Source organism: Balaenoptera physalus (genome assembly GCF_965194825.1).
Source record: "Balaenoptera physalus genome assembly, chromosome: 4".
NCBI classification, from domain to species: domain Eukaryota; kingdom Metazoa; phylum Chordata; class Mammalia; order Artiodactyla; family Balaenopteridae; genus Balaenoptera; species Balaenoptera physalus.
The window spans coordinates 134360603-134375095 of record NC_138891.1 but is presented as its reverse complement, the minus strand read 5'-3'; the positions used below and the strand labels follow the sequence as shown (position 1 = coordinate 134375095).

Sequence of the window (14493 nt, the reverse complement as noted above, 5' to 3'; positions counted from 1 at the left end):
TCTACTTCAGAATTGCCATTATGTAAAAGTTGTTTTCTGCTCATCATACACCAGGACTTGGAAGAGATCCTGAAAAGAAAAATCTTTTCATTTGATGGGAAAAATCTGTGACTGAATCTTTTTCTTATTTCTGTTCAATACAATGACGGTGCTTGTGCAGAACAACAATCATCACAACAATTATCTTTTAGAAAGAACTGGAAATGCTCTCGCTGGGTATCTGAGTGCTAAAGCCCCGCTCCGCTCTGCTTTCTGACCGAGTATGGGGAGCTGCCCTCGGTACCCAGACTCTGAGCTTGTGGGGCTGCACCAGACTTTAGCTTATATGCAAGAGTAAAAGCACACACATCCCGTTTCAGAGGCCCAAGGTGAGACCCGACCACTTGGCCTTTAGGCAACCATCCTCCCAAGCTCACGCCAGGTTCCGGGGTTAAAAATAAACAGCCCTTTCTCCTTCTTCAAAGTGCTGAGGCCCAGCTGCAGTAATAACTTGGAACTGAGAGCAGAGATCACACACCGGCGGCCCATGGACCGGATGTGGCCTGTAGGCATGTTTTGTTTTGGCTCGCACGGTGTTTTAAAAGTTGGAAAATTTCACATTAAAAAAAAAATTCAGATTCCCAGCATCTCATGAGAGGTTGGAAGCTGTGACAACACCAGGCCCACATTCCAGGCCGGCAACCATCCACCTGCCAGAGGCCAGTGTGGGCGCCTCACTTAGGAAGGGGGGGCTCTGATTCATTCACAGGGCTCGAGATTCACATGGGCACCTGCTCTGTGCCAGGCTCTGCTCTGCTTGCTGGGAATTCCGCAGGAAAAAAAAAGACACATCTCCTCTGCAGTGCTGGCTTTCTACAGGGGAGAGAGACCATATGCACATAAGTGACTATTTCCATGTTATGAAGACAATCAAATGGGGACAGCTCGAGTGGGATGGCAGGGACAAGGTGCCGTGCTGGCAGGCTGCCTCGGAAAACCTCTCTGAAATGACGCCTGAGTTGATTCCCGAATGACGAGATGGAGCTGGCCATGCAAAGATGTGGGGTGAGATTATTCCAGGCCAAAGGAAGAGCTTGTGCAAAGGCCCTGGGGTATGAATGAGTGTGGAGTGCTCCAGAGGTAGTGAAGGTAGGAGAGAGAGAGGCGGACCACAGCTGGGAGACTGGGTTTATTCTACAGTAGACAGAGTGAAGGGCTTTAAGTGGGGTGGGGGGATGTGATCTGATTTGATTTAAATAAAATCCCTCTGACTGCTAAGTGAAGAAGGGGCTAAGGGAGGGTATGGAATCGAGAAGTGAGGCCGGAGACCAGTCAGGAGGCAGCCCAGATGGTCCAGGTGAGAGAAGCCCTGAGTGGGCTGGGAGCAAACAGTCTGGATACTGGGTACGGGGAGAGCCCACAGGACTTGCAGACGCAGTGGATGGGAGACAGGGGGTCAAAAGAGGGTGCTTTTTAAAGTGGGTGATATCAAAGTGTGTTTATACCAGAGGGAAAACTGATGATTTTTGTGGGGTGAACACGGCAAATTCAGTTTAAAACCCTTACGTACAGTTTACCTGGGCCTAGGAGTGGAGTATTTCTTAGCGTTCAGTTAGATCAAGAAAATTCATCAGCACAGGCAGCCAGGGGTTCATATTTCTGCACACATGCACGGTTCTGCCCTTAAGTGCTAACCCGAAAGGTGAAACCAGAGGCCTCCACGTAAGGCTGGGGGACAAGATGAACGGGGACCCGAGACGGTGAGGTGAAGGGGGACCCGAGACAGTGAGATGAAGGGCACACGAGATGGTGAGATGAAGGGGGACCCTCAAGGACCCCTTCCCTTTCCCTTGGACCCCTTCGCACTGCAGAGCCTAGGGCCAGAGGACCTCTGGCATTTGGGTGGTGGTTCATGAATGCAGTGAAGAGCTTGATCCTCGGCCTCTCGGGTACTCAAGGGGCCGTGGGCAGAAGCACGCGGCTGTGAGGGGAGGGAGGGGAGGCGGAGAGGGGTGAACAGGCTGTTTCTGCCATGTGACTGGCCAGGGCTCAGGATTTTGAAACTGAACAGCCAAGCAAGGGGCACAGTCTCCCACTCACAGACCTTTCCTGAGTCAACAAGGCTTATTTACGGCTGACCTGAGGATTCCTTGAACTCTCTATGGAAACCTGTCTTTTAACCACGGGGTCTGCTAACGTTTTCTCTGGCTGATGACTTTTCCCTTTAAACCCAACTCCCATCCAACCTCCCAGGAACCTAAGGCAGTGACGTACGGAACGTCAGTCATTCAGCGTGCACACAGATCTACCTACCTGGCTGACCAAGTTCTGCTCAAAAGAACTCCTAAAATAGATGTTACTTACTGCTGTCTCCCAAAACACACATGGCTAAGCTAGACTCAGTGAGCCCGAGAAACGGGATGTCCCACACTGATATTAAGAAGTGGAGTCCCTTTCTGTCGAAAGAGGTCGGATCACCAAGGGTGCCTTGTCCAGCTAAGCAAACCAGATAATACAGGGAGCCCCTGCAGGATGGCCAGGAGGGCAGGGATCAGATTTGCCTTTTAGAAGGTACCTCCGGCCACCCAGGGGAGAAAGCCATGCCTAGGGACAGGGGGACTCCTGCGATGACCAGGCAATGGTCCTTTGACCTAACGCAGCAGCAGGAACAAGGGAGAAGGGGGTGGAGACATCGTGAACACGGGCAGATGTTACATGGGAGGGAGAATGGAGTTTCCAAACTCACAAGTCACTTGCTGGGGCACCGGGCACCACGGACAGACAGCAGGAGCCACCCTCACGAGGGTCTCTCTGCCCACGTGGCAGGCAAGCCTGTTAAGACGGGAGCTGATTAACAGCGGCCGGATGCCCGCTTCGGCCTGCTTCTGCTGTCTGCCTCGGCTGCCCTGCAGACGACCTTCTACCTTCCCGACGCAAGGGCCTTCCTTCCCTGAACGCTGGGCGAGGGGCCTCGGAGACACATGTGACACGTGTTCCTTGTGAATTGCTTTTTGGTTCTCTCTCCAGCCTTGCCTGAGAGTGTGCCTGTGTAGCTAGGTCACTTTACGTTCTTCTTCTTCTTTTTTTTTTTTTTTTTCAGATCCAAGATATTAGTTATGTATAAACTTCTTTCTTAAATTAATGTTTAATTTCACATGTGATCCAGGAATCAATTGTAGCAATTTAACACATTAAGGAGCTCATTTCAGGTTTGATGAATAAAGTGCAACTTCTTGGGCCGTTTCACAACCGGTCTGTTCTCTCTGGTAACACGGCGGGTGGAGCTGAGGCCGTTTCACCACTGCAGATTGGGGCGTGTGATGGTTAATTTCATGTGTCATTTTGGCTAGGCTACAGTGCCCCGTGGTTTGGTCAGACACCAGTCTAGATGTCATTCTGAAGGTATTTTTAAGATATGACTAACATTAGACATAGAAAATAAACTTATGGTTACTAAGGGGGAAAGGGGAGGAGGGATAAATTAGGAGCTTGGGATTAACAGATACACACTACTATATACAAAACAGACAAACATCAAGGACCTACTGTATAGCACAGGGAACTATTCAATATCTTGTAATAACCTATAATGGAAAAGAATTTGAAAAAGAATACACACACACACACACACACACACATATACATGTATAACTGAATCACTTTGCTGTACACCTGAAACATTGTAAGTCAACTATACTTCAATTTAAAAAAAAAGGAATGACTAACAGTAAATCAGCAGACTTTGAGTGACGCATATCACCCTCCATAACGTGGGTGGACCTCAGCCAATCCACGGAAGGCCTTAAGAGCAAAGACTGGGGTCATCTGAAAGAGGAGTTTTTCTCCAGGCCGCAACATAGAACTTCTGCCGGGGTTTCCAGCCTGCTGTCCTGCGGAATTCAAACTCAAGACTGAACATCAACTCTTACCTGAGTTTTCAGACTGCCAGCCTGCCCTGCAGGTTTCAAACTTGCCAACCTCCACAAATGTGTGAGCCAATTCTTTAAAATCAGTCTATCTTTCTATCTATCTATCTATCATCTATCTATCTATATATCAATTCTCTATCTATCATCTATCATCTATCAATTATCTATCTATCTATCAATCTACCTATCATCTATCTATCTATCTATCTATCTATCTATCTATCTATCTATCCATCTCTCTATCTCCTACTGGTTCCGTTTCTCTGGAGAACCGTAATAATAATACAGGGCGACTTTGAAGGGTGGGGCTCTCAGGTGTGTCAGGACATCATCTTAGCTCCGAACTGTGGACTTCTAAGAATGACTCGCTGAGTTCTTCTCCACCTGAACATAGCCTCAGGGCCTTAGCATGGGCTCTTCTCCCCACCTGGACGCCGCCCCCAGGACCTGCAGGCTCTCCCCCACCGAGTCTCTGCTCAGCACACCCATCACTCCACAACGCTGTGCCTCCCTGCAGCACCTTCCGCGTGCTCACCGGCCTTCCCTCCCTCCCTTCCTCGTGTGCTTTTCCCTTTAATGCTTATGTGCACCTGAAGTGCGACACATTAGCTCATTTATTATCTGCTTTCTCATGGCCTCCTCGTCCACTGCTGGAAGGTCAGCTCCAGGTAGACTCTGTGCTGGTCACTGATGACTCCCCCATGCCTAGAACAGGCCCTGCATACAGCAGGTGCTCAGTAAATACTCGGTGTAGACTAACTGAACAACAGACGGATCCCAGAATGTGGGGCAGAGGGAGACAGGACCCTGGGGGGTGGTTTCCCCCTGCCCTTGACTTTCCCTCTAGTCCTGGTACCAGCCAGCGCGTGGCCTCCTTAGGGACCGGAGCCCGAATCTCCTCCGACAGCACCCTGAGAACAGCCACATAAAGACACATACCAAAGGGGGGGAGCCACGTGGCTTCCGAGGAGCAGACGTCCCTCTCCTGGGTCTTCCTGCCATAGGTCGCGGAGTAGATGTTGAGAAACTTGGATTCGTGGCAGTGCAGCTTCAGCTCGTGGTCTTCACACACAGTTTTGTTTTTTAATTCATCTGAAGCAGAAACAGAAATCGGTGGCACCATCAGCTTCCTCAGAAGGAATCAGCAAGCACTGCCCGCGTCCCGGCCAGGTCCCGTCCCCCGTGGGGCTGCACCCCAGGAAGGGGAGAGTCGGGATGGCCCTGCCTGCCATGGGCTCTCTGACCCTGCAAAATCCTCTGCAGGAAGAGGGTCAACAAGTGCAAAGACCTAGGAATTACACTAAGGACCAAACGGAGGAGGAGAGATGCCAGGGTGAAGACAGCAGTGCTCCCTGTGACAGGCCAGAAAGGGAGTTTCTCTGTCTCCCCACGTGAGGTCCCACATTCTTTAATTGAAGGGAGCCTTTTCTCAAATGCCATACTGGGACTCACACAGGTAAAGACCAGGAATTACCTGATGGAAGATTAAGTTCAAGAGAAGAGTCCAGCTAAACCTCACCACCCAACTTCACAACATTCTAGTATTCCGTTTGTGTATTTACAAAGAGAAAGAGAAATGATAGGAAAGTAAATTATTTCCTTGCCTAGGAAAGGAATAAAAACAAGGCACAGTGTCTGTGAAGGATCGCTCTTTGGAACAACAAGGTCCTACTGTATAGCACACGAAACTATATTCAATATCATGTAATAAGCCATAATACAAAAGAATATGAAAAACAATATTTAAAAAAAAAGAATCCCTCTTTGAAGAGGTGTGAAGAGTTGGCCCCAAGTCAGGAACAACGGGCCCTTGGGCTGGCGTGGGTCCTAGGAGAGGACGATTCCAGCTTATAGTTTGTTCCCAAAGAATTTAGGAAAAGTTTATTTATTTGTTTATTTGTTTATTCTGTGTACCACAGTGAAATTTCCCTTTGCAACGTCATACAGAGTTGACATTATAAATGCGCCCTGGAGAAAATATAGTTCATTGGTTTTTTTTTAAAAGAGTGTCCCCCAAAACCATTCAATTGACTACAATGTTTAATAATGATTTGATTTTTTAAAGTAATAATAGTTAACACTGCAGACACAACAGACTACCTAACGTATGATTCTATTTCTGTGAGCTATCCAGAAAAGGCAAACCTCTACAGACAGAATGAAGATTAGTGGTCTTCTGAGACTGCGAGTTGGGGACATGAAGTGACAATGGCAAATGGACACAAGGAAATATTTTCAGATGGTGGAAATGTTCTATTGCTGGACTCTTGCGGCTGCACAACTCAGTACATTTCCTAAAAATCATTGAATTGTACAGTTAAAATGGGTGAATGTTTTGCTACGTAAATGATACCTCAACAAAGATATTTTAAAAATAACAATAGCTGATGTTTACTGAGCACCTTCTCTGAGCTTAGGCCTTGTTCTAGGCTCTTTAAATGTATCCGTGAATTTACTACTCAAAACAGCCCTTCCGTGAGCCACCTCTTCACATCCTTTGCATGTTGTGTTTCAGATTTTTAGAAATCATTTGTAGGAGTGATTCATAGATTCTGGATGCTAACTTTTGAACTTTTGTCTCTTAAACGTTATAAATGTCCTTTCCTAGCCTCCCACTTATTTTACACCTTGCAAAATAAAAGCAAAGCAAAACATAAAGGGGACCATGGTTATTTCTTTGCATGTGTGGTTCTCTCCCTCCCTCATCCAAACGTTTGTATAAGAAAAATCATGAAAAAATGCTAGCCCCACTCTATCGCCCCAGTCCTACTTTTTTCTACTTTGAGGCACATCTTTCAGCCAGACAAGCATTGGTGTCAACAGCAAACAAGAGCTAAATTCCAGGAGCTGCTCAGGGTGTCATGGGCTGCCTAGGATGGGGAGAAAGAGAAAGGAAAACTAGCTCACACCCTCCATCACCCTCACAGGCAACCTGTCTTTCACTTCTCTCTCCCATTCATGTTTTTGTTCCACTTTTCTTTCCTGGATTGGAGGTGCAGCCTGATTCCCTGAAACCAAAGTTTTCCAATTGTCATTTGAGGCCCATTAAAAAGTCATGAAATTAATTTGCTGAGTTGTGATTAGAAATTTTAAAAAATAAAGAATAGTTCAGAAAACATCAAAGTGCATCACGCAAAGTAAGGATAAACACTAGTTTATAAAAGATTTTTTCAGTCGACTGTGCGTTATGTAGGGCCAAAATGTAAACTGTTTTTCTCACTCGGGGTTGTGATCAAACCAATCTGAAATTCCCTGAAGAAGAAGAAGGCGTGAGCAGTAAACATCAGGGCAACGGTGGCCGGTGGGACCTTCACATCCTGGAATTGCTGATGCTTAAGTCCCAAACTTAAAACATGAAAGAAAATAATGTCCTAATAGAAATGCCGCCTGTCGGTAACTTGTAAATTCCCATGCCTTTCTCCTGAAAACAGAGAAGTAGCAGTGAGGCCGAACTTTTGAACCGCTTGAAGGAAAAATTTTAGGATCTCAAGATTACCATCAGCTCTGGTGCTGGAAAACTTGGGCAATGGTTCTTTAAAACATGATGATGGGAAGATTCATGAATGAAAGGTGCACCGCAGAAGCCAGGTTTCAGATGCTCACAGACTCGTCATCCTCTCTAGTATGTGAACATAGCTGAGGACACACCAGAGGAAGGAGGTGTCAGGTGATGACTAAGCAAATGTTTAGGAGGCCCTTTACCCACTCACTGGAATCTTAATATAACAGCTTAAACTTAGAGCCAAGAAAAGTTTTGTTTTCTTTTTCTAAATAAAAAGAACACTGTGTCTGACCTTGACATTGGAGGGTTTGATTTCGGTGAGTCATATCCTCACTGGTATGAGTTTTTCAGTGCTTTTGATGAGTAAACACTAAATCCCACCAACACCCGAAATATTGCCTGACTTCAAAGGTCCAGCGTGAGCAATGGCCTTTGATGCAGAACAGAGGGCCTAGTAGACACACCAAAAGAGCTCAAGTACCCTTCCAACTAGAAGAATACCAAAAATGCTAAGAATTTTTGGTGAACCGCCTTCCATTGGCAGAGCCTGCCAAAAAGGAGAAGGGAGAAAACAGGACGAAAAGCAAGCCTTATCTCTGTAATCCGGAAACTTTTTAACAGGAATGGTTTCTTTCTTTTTTTATCAGAATTTTTAAAAATTAGATGAGCTTTTTTAAGGCATGTCATGAAATGCATTTAGTAGCCCCCATCTCTCTGATTTATTAAGACACGTTCATGAAAGGTTCCAGCCTCGGTACCAGCCAAACTCACCCAGTAACATGACACTCCCATGTTAAGGCCTCCAGTGATTTCTGTCCCCAGAATATGGGCAAATCATCTCCTGGAATGGAGGGGCCTGGGAGTGTCACATTATGTGCTTGGAGGTTACCGCTGTATGATGTTGAGTCCCTTGGTTCCTTGGGAATGTACTAATTCACTGTCACCTGAGAGTGACATTTCTGGGTTCTAAAAACAATGGGACCATTAACATAATTGCTGCTTTTCTCACAGAACTAGAATCTGTGTTAGAGCTGGGTTAGAGTGTGGGCAGCCTTCCAGAAATGGGCTGCCAACATCTCTGTGGGTTTGGATGGTTCACCCAGGAGCCTGGGTAGAGGTAGAACCATGACTCTGCTTAAAGGACAACAGCAACAAATTCTCTCTCCTAATTAGAGGTCTTTGTGTGCGATGCATTCCTCTTTAACAATGCATATGGACTTCCCAGGTAACGCAGTGGTTAAGAATCCGCCTGCCAATGCAGGGGACACAGGTTCGAGCCCTGATATGGGAAGATCCCACATGCCGCGGTACAATTAAGCCCGTGTGCCACAACTACTGAAGCCCACGTGCCTAGAGCCCGTGCTCCGCAACAAGAGAAGCCACCGCAATGAGAAGTCTGCGCACCGCAACCAAGAGTAGCCCCCGCTCACTGCAACTAGAGAAAGCCTGTGCGCAGCAACGAAGACCCAAAGCAGCCAAAAATAAATAAATAAATAAATAAATGTATAAAAACAAACAAAAAACAATGCATAGACACATCTGCATATCAGCAGTGGCCTTTCAAAGATGGGCATGTGGGGTCATCTGCCATGATGCGAACATGTTATTATTGACATTATTTACGACTGCCAGTGCATGGCAATGTTAACACGCAGACAGATACTTGGTCTCTTTTATTGTGTTTTTAAATTCTCAGCAGACAGTGCACCCTGCTATTGCCTGCACTCAGGGCAGACCGCACCCCGCCCCTGCACCCCAAGCCATTGGTATATCACTGCCTTTCAGTCATTCACATCTTTAGCAAGAATTACTTTAATCTGCCTCTTGGAATAATAGCTACCAATCGCTGAGCTCAACTCCATGACAGGTGCTGTGCTAAGCATTTTACATACAGCACTGTATTTTTAGCCTTTACAACAGCCCTAGGTAGAGGGTGCTTTATCTTCATTTTATAATTGAGTTATGGAGCCTCAGAAAGTTTCCCTCCACCGCCCAAGGTCATACAGCAGCTCCACAGCAGACAGGAACATGAACCCTAAATTCAAAGACTCACTGAAACCAAAATTCTCTGAAGGGATGATATTTAGGAAGGAAGTGAAGCATGGCACACGATCGGGGAAAAGAAGATTCTAGTGAGAGTTGTTGGTAAAATACTCTCCAAAAAACAAACATACAAGCAAGCCCTGATTTGTAGCCTTAGCCAATTTCCCTGGTGTAAGTACTTCCATCAGGGCAGATTTCACTGCACAGAGGCACAGGTGGGAAGAGATGGGTATAACTGGCTCTCACGGTAACAGCTGGCTCCATGCATACCTGGGTGCAGCCGTGGGGCCTTTGCACCGTCAGAGTGTTAGGCGGGGGCTGGAACTGGGGCCGTGGAGAAGAGCCTCAGGAGGTGACAAGGTTGCAGAAAGAGGCAGGAGGGTGTGGGGACCTCACTTCCACCCCTACTTCATAGCAGCAATAGGTGCTGCCACCTAAATGGCAGTGCTTCAGGTCACCAATGTCCAGGTCACACGAGGGGCTCTGGTTTCTTTTATTTATTTATTTATTTATTTATTTATTTATTTATTTATTTATTTATTTATGGCTGCGTTGGGTCTTCGTTGCTGCGCGCAGGCTTTCTCTAGTTGCAGTGAGCGGGGGCTACTCTTTGTTGCGGTACGCGGGCTTCTCATTGCGGTGGGTTCTAGGTTCACGGGCTCAGTAGTTGTGGCTTGCGGGCTCAGTAGTTGTGACACGTGGGCTCACTAGTTGTGGCATGCGGGCTCAGTAGTTGTGGCTTGCAGGCTCAGTAGTTGTGGCTCGCAGGCTCTAGAGCGCAGGCTTCAGTAGTTGTGGCTCAAGGGCTCTAGAGCGCAGGCTTCAGTAGTTGTGGCGCATGGGCTTGGTAGCTCCGCGGCATGTGGGATCTTCCCGGACCAGGCCTCGAACCCGTGTCCCCTGCATTGGCAGGCAGATTCTTAACCACTGTACCACCAGTGAAGCCCAGGGGCTCTGATCTGAATGTTTGTGTCCTTGTACAATTCACATGCTGAAATCCTAATGCCCATGTGATGGTATCAGGAGGTGGGGCTTTTGGGACGTGATGAGGTCATGAGTGCGCAGCCCCCATGAATGGGATCCGTGCTCTGGGACACGAGACCCCAGAGAGATTCCCCTCCGCCATGTGGTTAGAGCAAAAAGGACAGCCGCCTATGAGGAAGCAGGCCCTCAGCAGGTACCAAATCTGCACCTTGATCCTGGCCTTCCCAGCCTCCAGAATTGAGAGAAATGAATTTCTGTTGATTATAAGCCACTTAATTTATGGCATTTTGTTGTAGCAATTCAAACGAACTAAGATGCAAGGGCTCTGCCCCTCAAATCCGTTACACACAGGGCAGCCAGAGGGGCCTCTACCGCCCCAGCCGAGGAGCCTCCCTGCTTCAACGCTGCCCTACAGGAAGACTCCACCCCCTTCCTGGCCATCAGGGCCCTGGATCGTGCTGCAGCTCTCTGCCTAGGGCTCCTTTTGCTCCTTCCGGCCCCGCACCACCCTGTACCACCCCTGCCACAGGCCTCTGCAATGAGTCAGCTTTCTGTGCCCTGACTCCACCCCAGAAGGTCGTCACCATCTGCCGGGAAAGCCTTCCTTGAGTTCCTGCTGAGGTCAATTCCTCCTGTGAGCTTCTTGCACAGTACCAAGGGCGCAGGGGTCTTCTTTAGATATTTTTTTGGACAGAGAAGGTCCTTCTGGAGGAAGGAGATCTTTGGCCTAGAATCTAAAGGATGAGAATCAACTGGCTATGTGAAGATCTCAATAATTGCTCGCTTTATGAAGGGACATTGGAAATCACCCAAGACAGAACCACCAGCCAGGAATCCTCTGTGAGATGTGAGTTCTCTTCATAACCAAAACGTGGCCCACACCTGTGCAGAGCAGGTGCTTAATAAGTGTTTGAGGAAATGAAATTAGCAAACAGACCTAACTGCCCACTGTAGAAACAAGGCTGTGGCCCAGCACTGGCTTATCCAGGGTCCTGCCAATTTCATAAGGGTCTTTTCACTTCTTCTAAAGGCTGTTCCTGCCCATCTTTTTATTATGAACTATTTCCAACATATAGAAAATGTGAGAGACTATCACAATAAACGGGCAGAAGAGAAAAAGAAGGCAAAGCTAAGGCAGTCAAGGGTGCGGCCAAGGGCATGGCCAGGGCGTGGTCAAGGCTGTGGTCATTTTTTGAGATTCAGCAGAGGGAGGAAGCCACTAAAAACGTGGGGATCTAGAAGTGATTTTCCTGAGTCTACGGGGTGGGGCAGGAGTTGGTGAGAATTCCTGGGTGGGGAGCAGGGGAGTTTAGGCTGTTCTGCAAACTTTGGGCCTGCTTGTGAGAGTGGCAATACAGAATTTTACAAATTATTATCCCTGATGTTTGGCTAAATGTTGTTGCTAGAACACTGCTGTCTTTCAACAAGTTTTCCAAGTATTACCAGGAACCTGTAATTACCTATGGCTTCTCTCAGGCAGACCCTCCACGCCTGGAGGTGTGACCTCCTCATGGAACAGCAATTATTTTTAGCCTGCAATGGGTTAACCACAAAACTGGCGTGCGTTAGAAATGGCGAGAGTTAGTGGAGAGAAGTGCAAGAATCAGAATAGAAGAGCTTGCTCCCGCCAAGTCCTCTTCCTCTTGCTTTCTGCTTAGGAAACACGCTGCTTCAGGAGCCCCCTACTGAAGGTGAAAGTGGGAAGAAGCCAGTCTGTAAAGATCTGGAATCGTGGGCTCAGGTGGCAGCTGTGCCAGCAGCCCCCTCAGAAGAATAAGTCACCCTGCAGCCGGGGAAGGCGGAGCCTCATAACAAGCTTTTCTCTGAAAAGGACAGCCAGCTCCTCATGTTGGGGAAAAGCCATCGCAGTCTCTTGTCACCTGGCATCTTTAGCATCAGTACAACCAAGTTTTACATATTAGGAAGGATTTTTTAAAATTCAGGGATTTGCAAGAACGCACACAGATCGGTGCGCGTGCGCACACAACATGCACACAAATACACACAAACTAAAAAACCAGGTGGGATGGGGCCCCGACAGTCCTATGAACAAGAGTTTCAAAGCTGGACGAACGTCAGCTGGCCGAGCATTTTCGTCAGGGAACCCACCCCCTGCACACGCTGTGCCCCTCGCAAGTTACTTACTAGGTTGGCATTTAAAGGAGACCAGGAGGTATTTACTGCTTCCTGGACAAAGGTCAGGTCCAAAAACACGGCTATTGACCAGGAGGTGGCAGGTCCGCTGGTTCTGGCATTCGTCCAGCACCTTCTAAAATGAGGGGGTAGAAAAGGGATAGGCTTGAGAACCACACACAGTGTCTGCGAGACTCCACACCTGGGCTGCTCTGGGCTCTCAGGAGGACGGGCACCTGCCTGCCTGGCCTGGGGCTCACGTTTTAAAACCTTCTTGCTGGTACCAGCTTTGTCTAAGATGGAAGCACCCGCATGCGGCTGATCAGGTCGGCTGCCTGTCTCCCCAGGTCTCCCCCAAGATGAAACCTGCTCCAAGAGCACCAGGCCTCCCTCAGAAAACCAGCCTCCTATTTGGCTCACCTGGCACCATCGCTGACAGTTTTGGCAAGAGTGCCGCATCACGGAGGCTCCCAGGGCCGGGGGCAAGATCAGGGTACCGCAGAGTGTGGACCGGAGGGGACTCGGAGGCCCCCTTCCGGGAAGGCTCCCTGGTTTTAAGGCTGACAGAGGGCTCTGGGGAGCGGGAATCGTAACCACAGATCCTCGTCCTTAAAAACACCTGACGCTGGCCACAGGGGAGCTCAGCATTTGGGGGACGCCTCGGAGACTCCAACCCAAAAGCAGACCAACCAATGAAAATTAAAAAGCTGATTCCCACCCTCACTAACCTCAAGGACGTGGGACCCACTTTTCCTGGTGGAGCAATTTTCTGGGTGGAATAGGCAGGCTTTCTGTTGAGCATTTGGCTTAAAATTTTTCCTTCATTAAAAAAAAAAAAAAAAAAAAGCTTTCCTTCAAATCTCTCCCGAACTCTTCCAGGCAGATCACACCTTGGAGAGTGAGTCTGCTCTGTGGAAGCTCGGGGAACGCCCAGTACTGGGTCGCAGGTGGGCCAGCGTCACGCTGCTGCCCTGCCAGCTCCCAGACGGATCAGGCCCTGCCGACGACAGACACAGAGGTCCTCCACACCAAGTACAGTAAAAATGTTCCCAAGAATCTACTTATTACTACTGGACTGAATTTAGTGCAGATTCCCGAGCCTGTCTGAGTTGCCGTGTTCTCATAGTGGCTCGTGGAGTATCTCCGCGAAGGATGCTGGCCCTACCAGGTATCCCCCGTCACCTCAGGGGCCCCGCGGATGCGCATAAAATCAGGAAAAATGCCCAGGGAAACCCCAAGGACCCCCAGATGATGGTGCATATTCCATGGCTGAGGGTATCGTGAAATAACTCAGCCCTCGGATGGCTCTTCGTGTTACAGCCATGGAATGGGACCCAAGGGCAGAGCTCCTTCCAAACTGTATTACAGCTGGAGATTGCAGAGAGGGGACTTCCTATAGCCATTTAGTCGTGGGCTAGATCAGGTGAGGTGCTCCGGTGTGGACATCAACCTGTTCTCTCCTACCTTAAGCAACTGCCCCCTGAGGAAGCACCTTGCCTCAGCTCCCAAACACAGGTTAAAAGACAAAGTACAGGATCTCTTAGCGCGCGGGGATGTTTCTGGCAAACAAACCCTCCGCACAACATCAGAATCGTGTTCACAAATTCTGACTTGTCTGCCCGGTTATGGCAACATCCTCTACCCTCGGGGATGCCTGGCAGAGGCAGGTGCCCGTGTTGGAGGGTGAGGTGGCCGTGTTTTGGAACCGCAGGATGCCAGGAGTTCATACTTTCACAAAGCAGGCACTGCCGCCCTGGTGGCACTGGCCACATTCTTTTTATGCCCCTAGGAGGGCAGCGGAAAGCCTGGGTACCAGGGATAGGCGGGCAAGAGTGTTGGGGGGAGGAAAGGGAACATTCTCAAGGTACAGGGAAGGATTGGGGGTAGGGCGGGGCACACAAGGAAAGTAACTGCTTGCCTCTC

The 14493-nt window shown here is 48.5% G+C and overlaps 1 protein-coding gene across 9 annotated transcripts in view; it reads right to left on the bottom strand.

The window, feature by feature from the left end:
- Window positions 1-14493, bottom strand: part of EVA1C (eva-1 homolog C) — an 83525-nt gene that overhangs the window by 31728 nt on the left and 37304 nt on the right. For 7 of the 9 annotated variants that reach the window (XM_082459776.1, XM_082459772.1, XM_082459774.1 and 4 more), the window contains exons 3-4: window positions 12583-12706; window positions 4848-5000 (exon numbers count right to left, since the gene is read on the bottom strand). In XM_082459776.1, the coding sequence (XP_082315902.1) occupies window positions 4848-5000; window positions 12583-12706 (277 nt within the window). The remainder of the gene's footprint in view (window positions 1-4847; window positions 5001-12582; window positions 12707-14493) is intronic. The other 2 variants (XM_082459779.1, XM_082459780.1) reach the window with 1 other exon arrangement.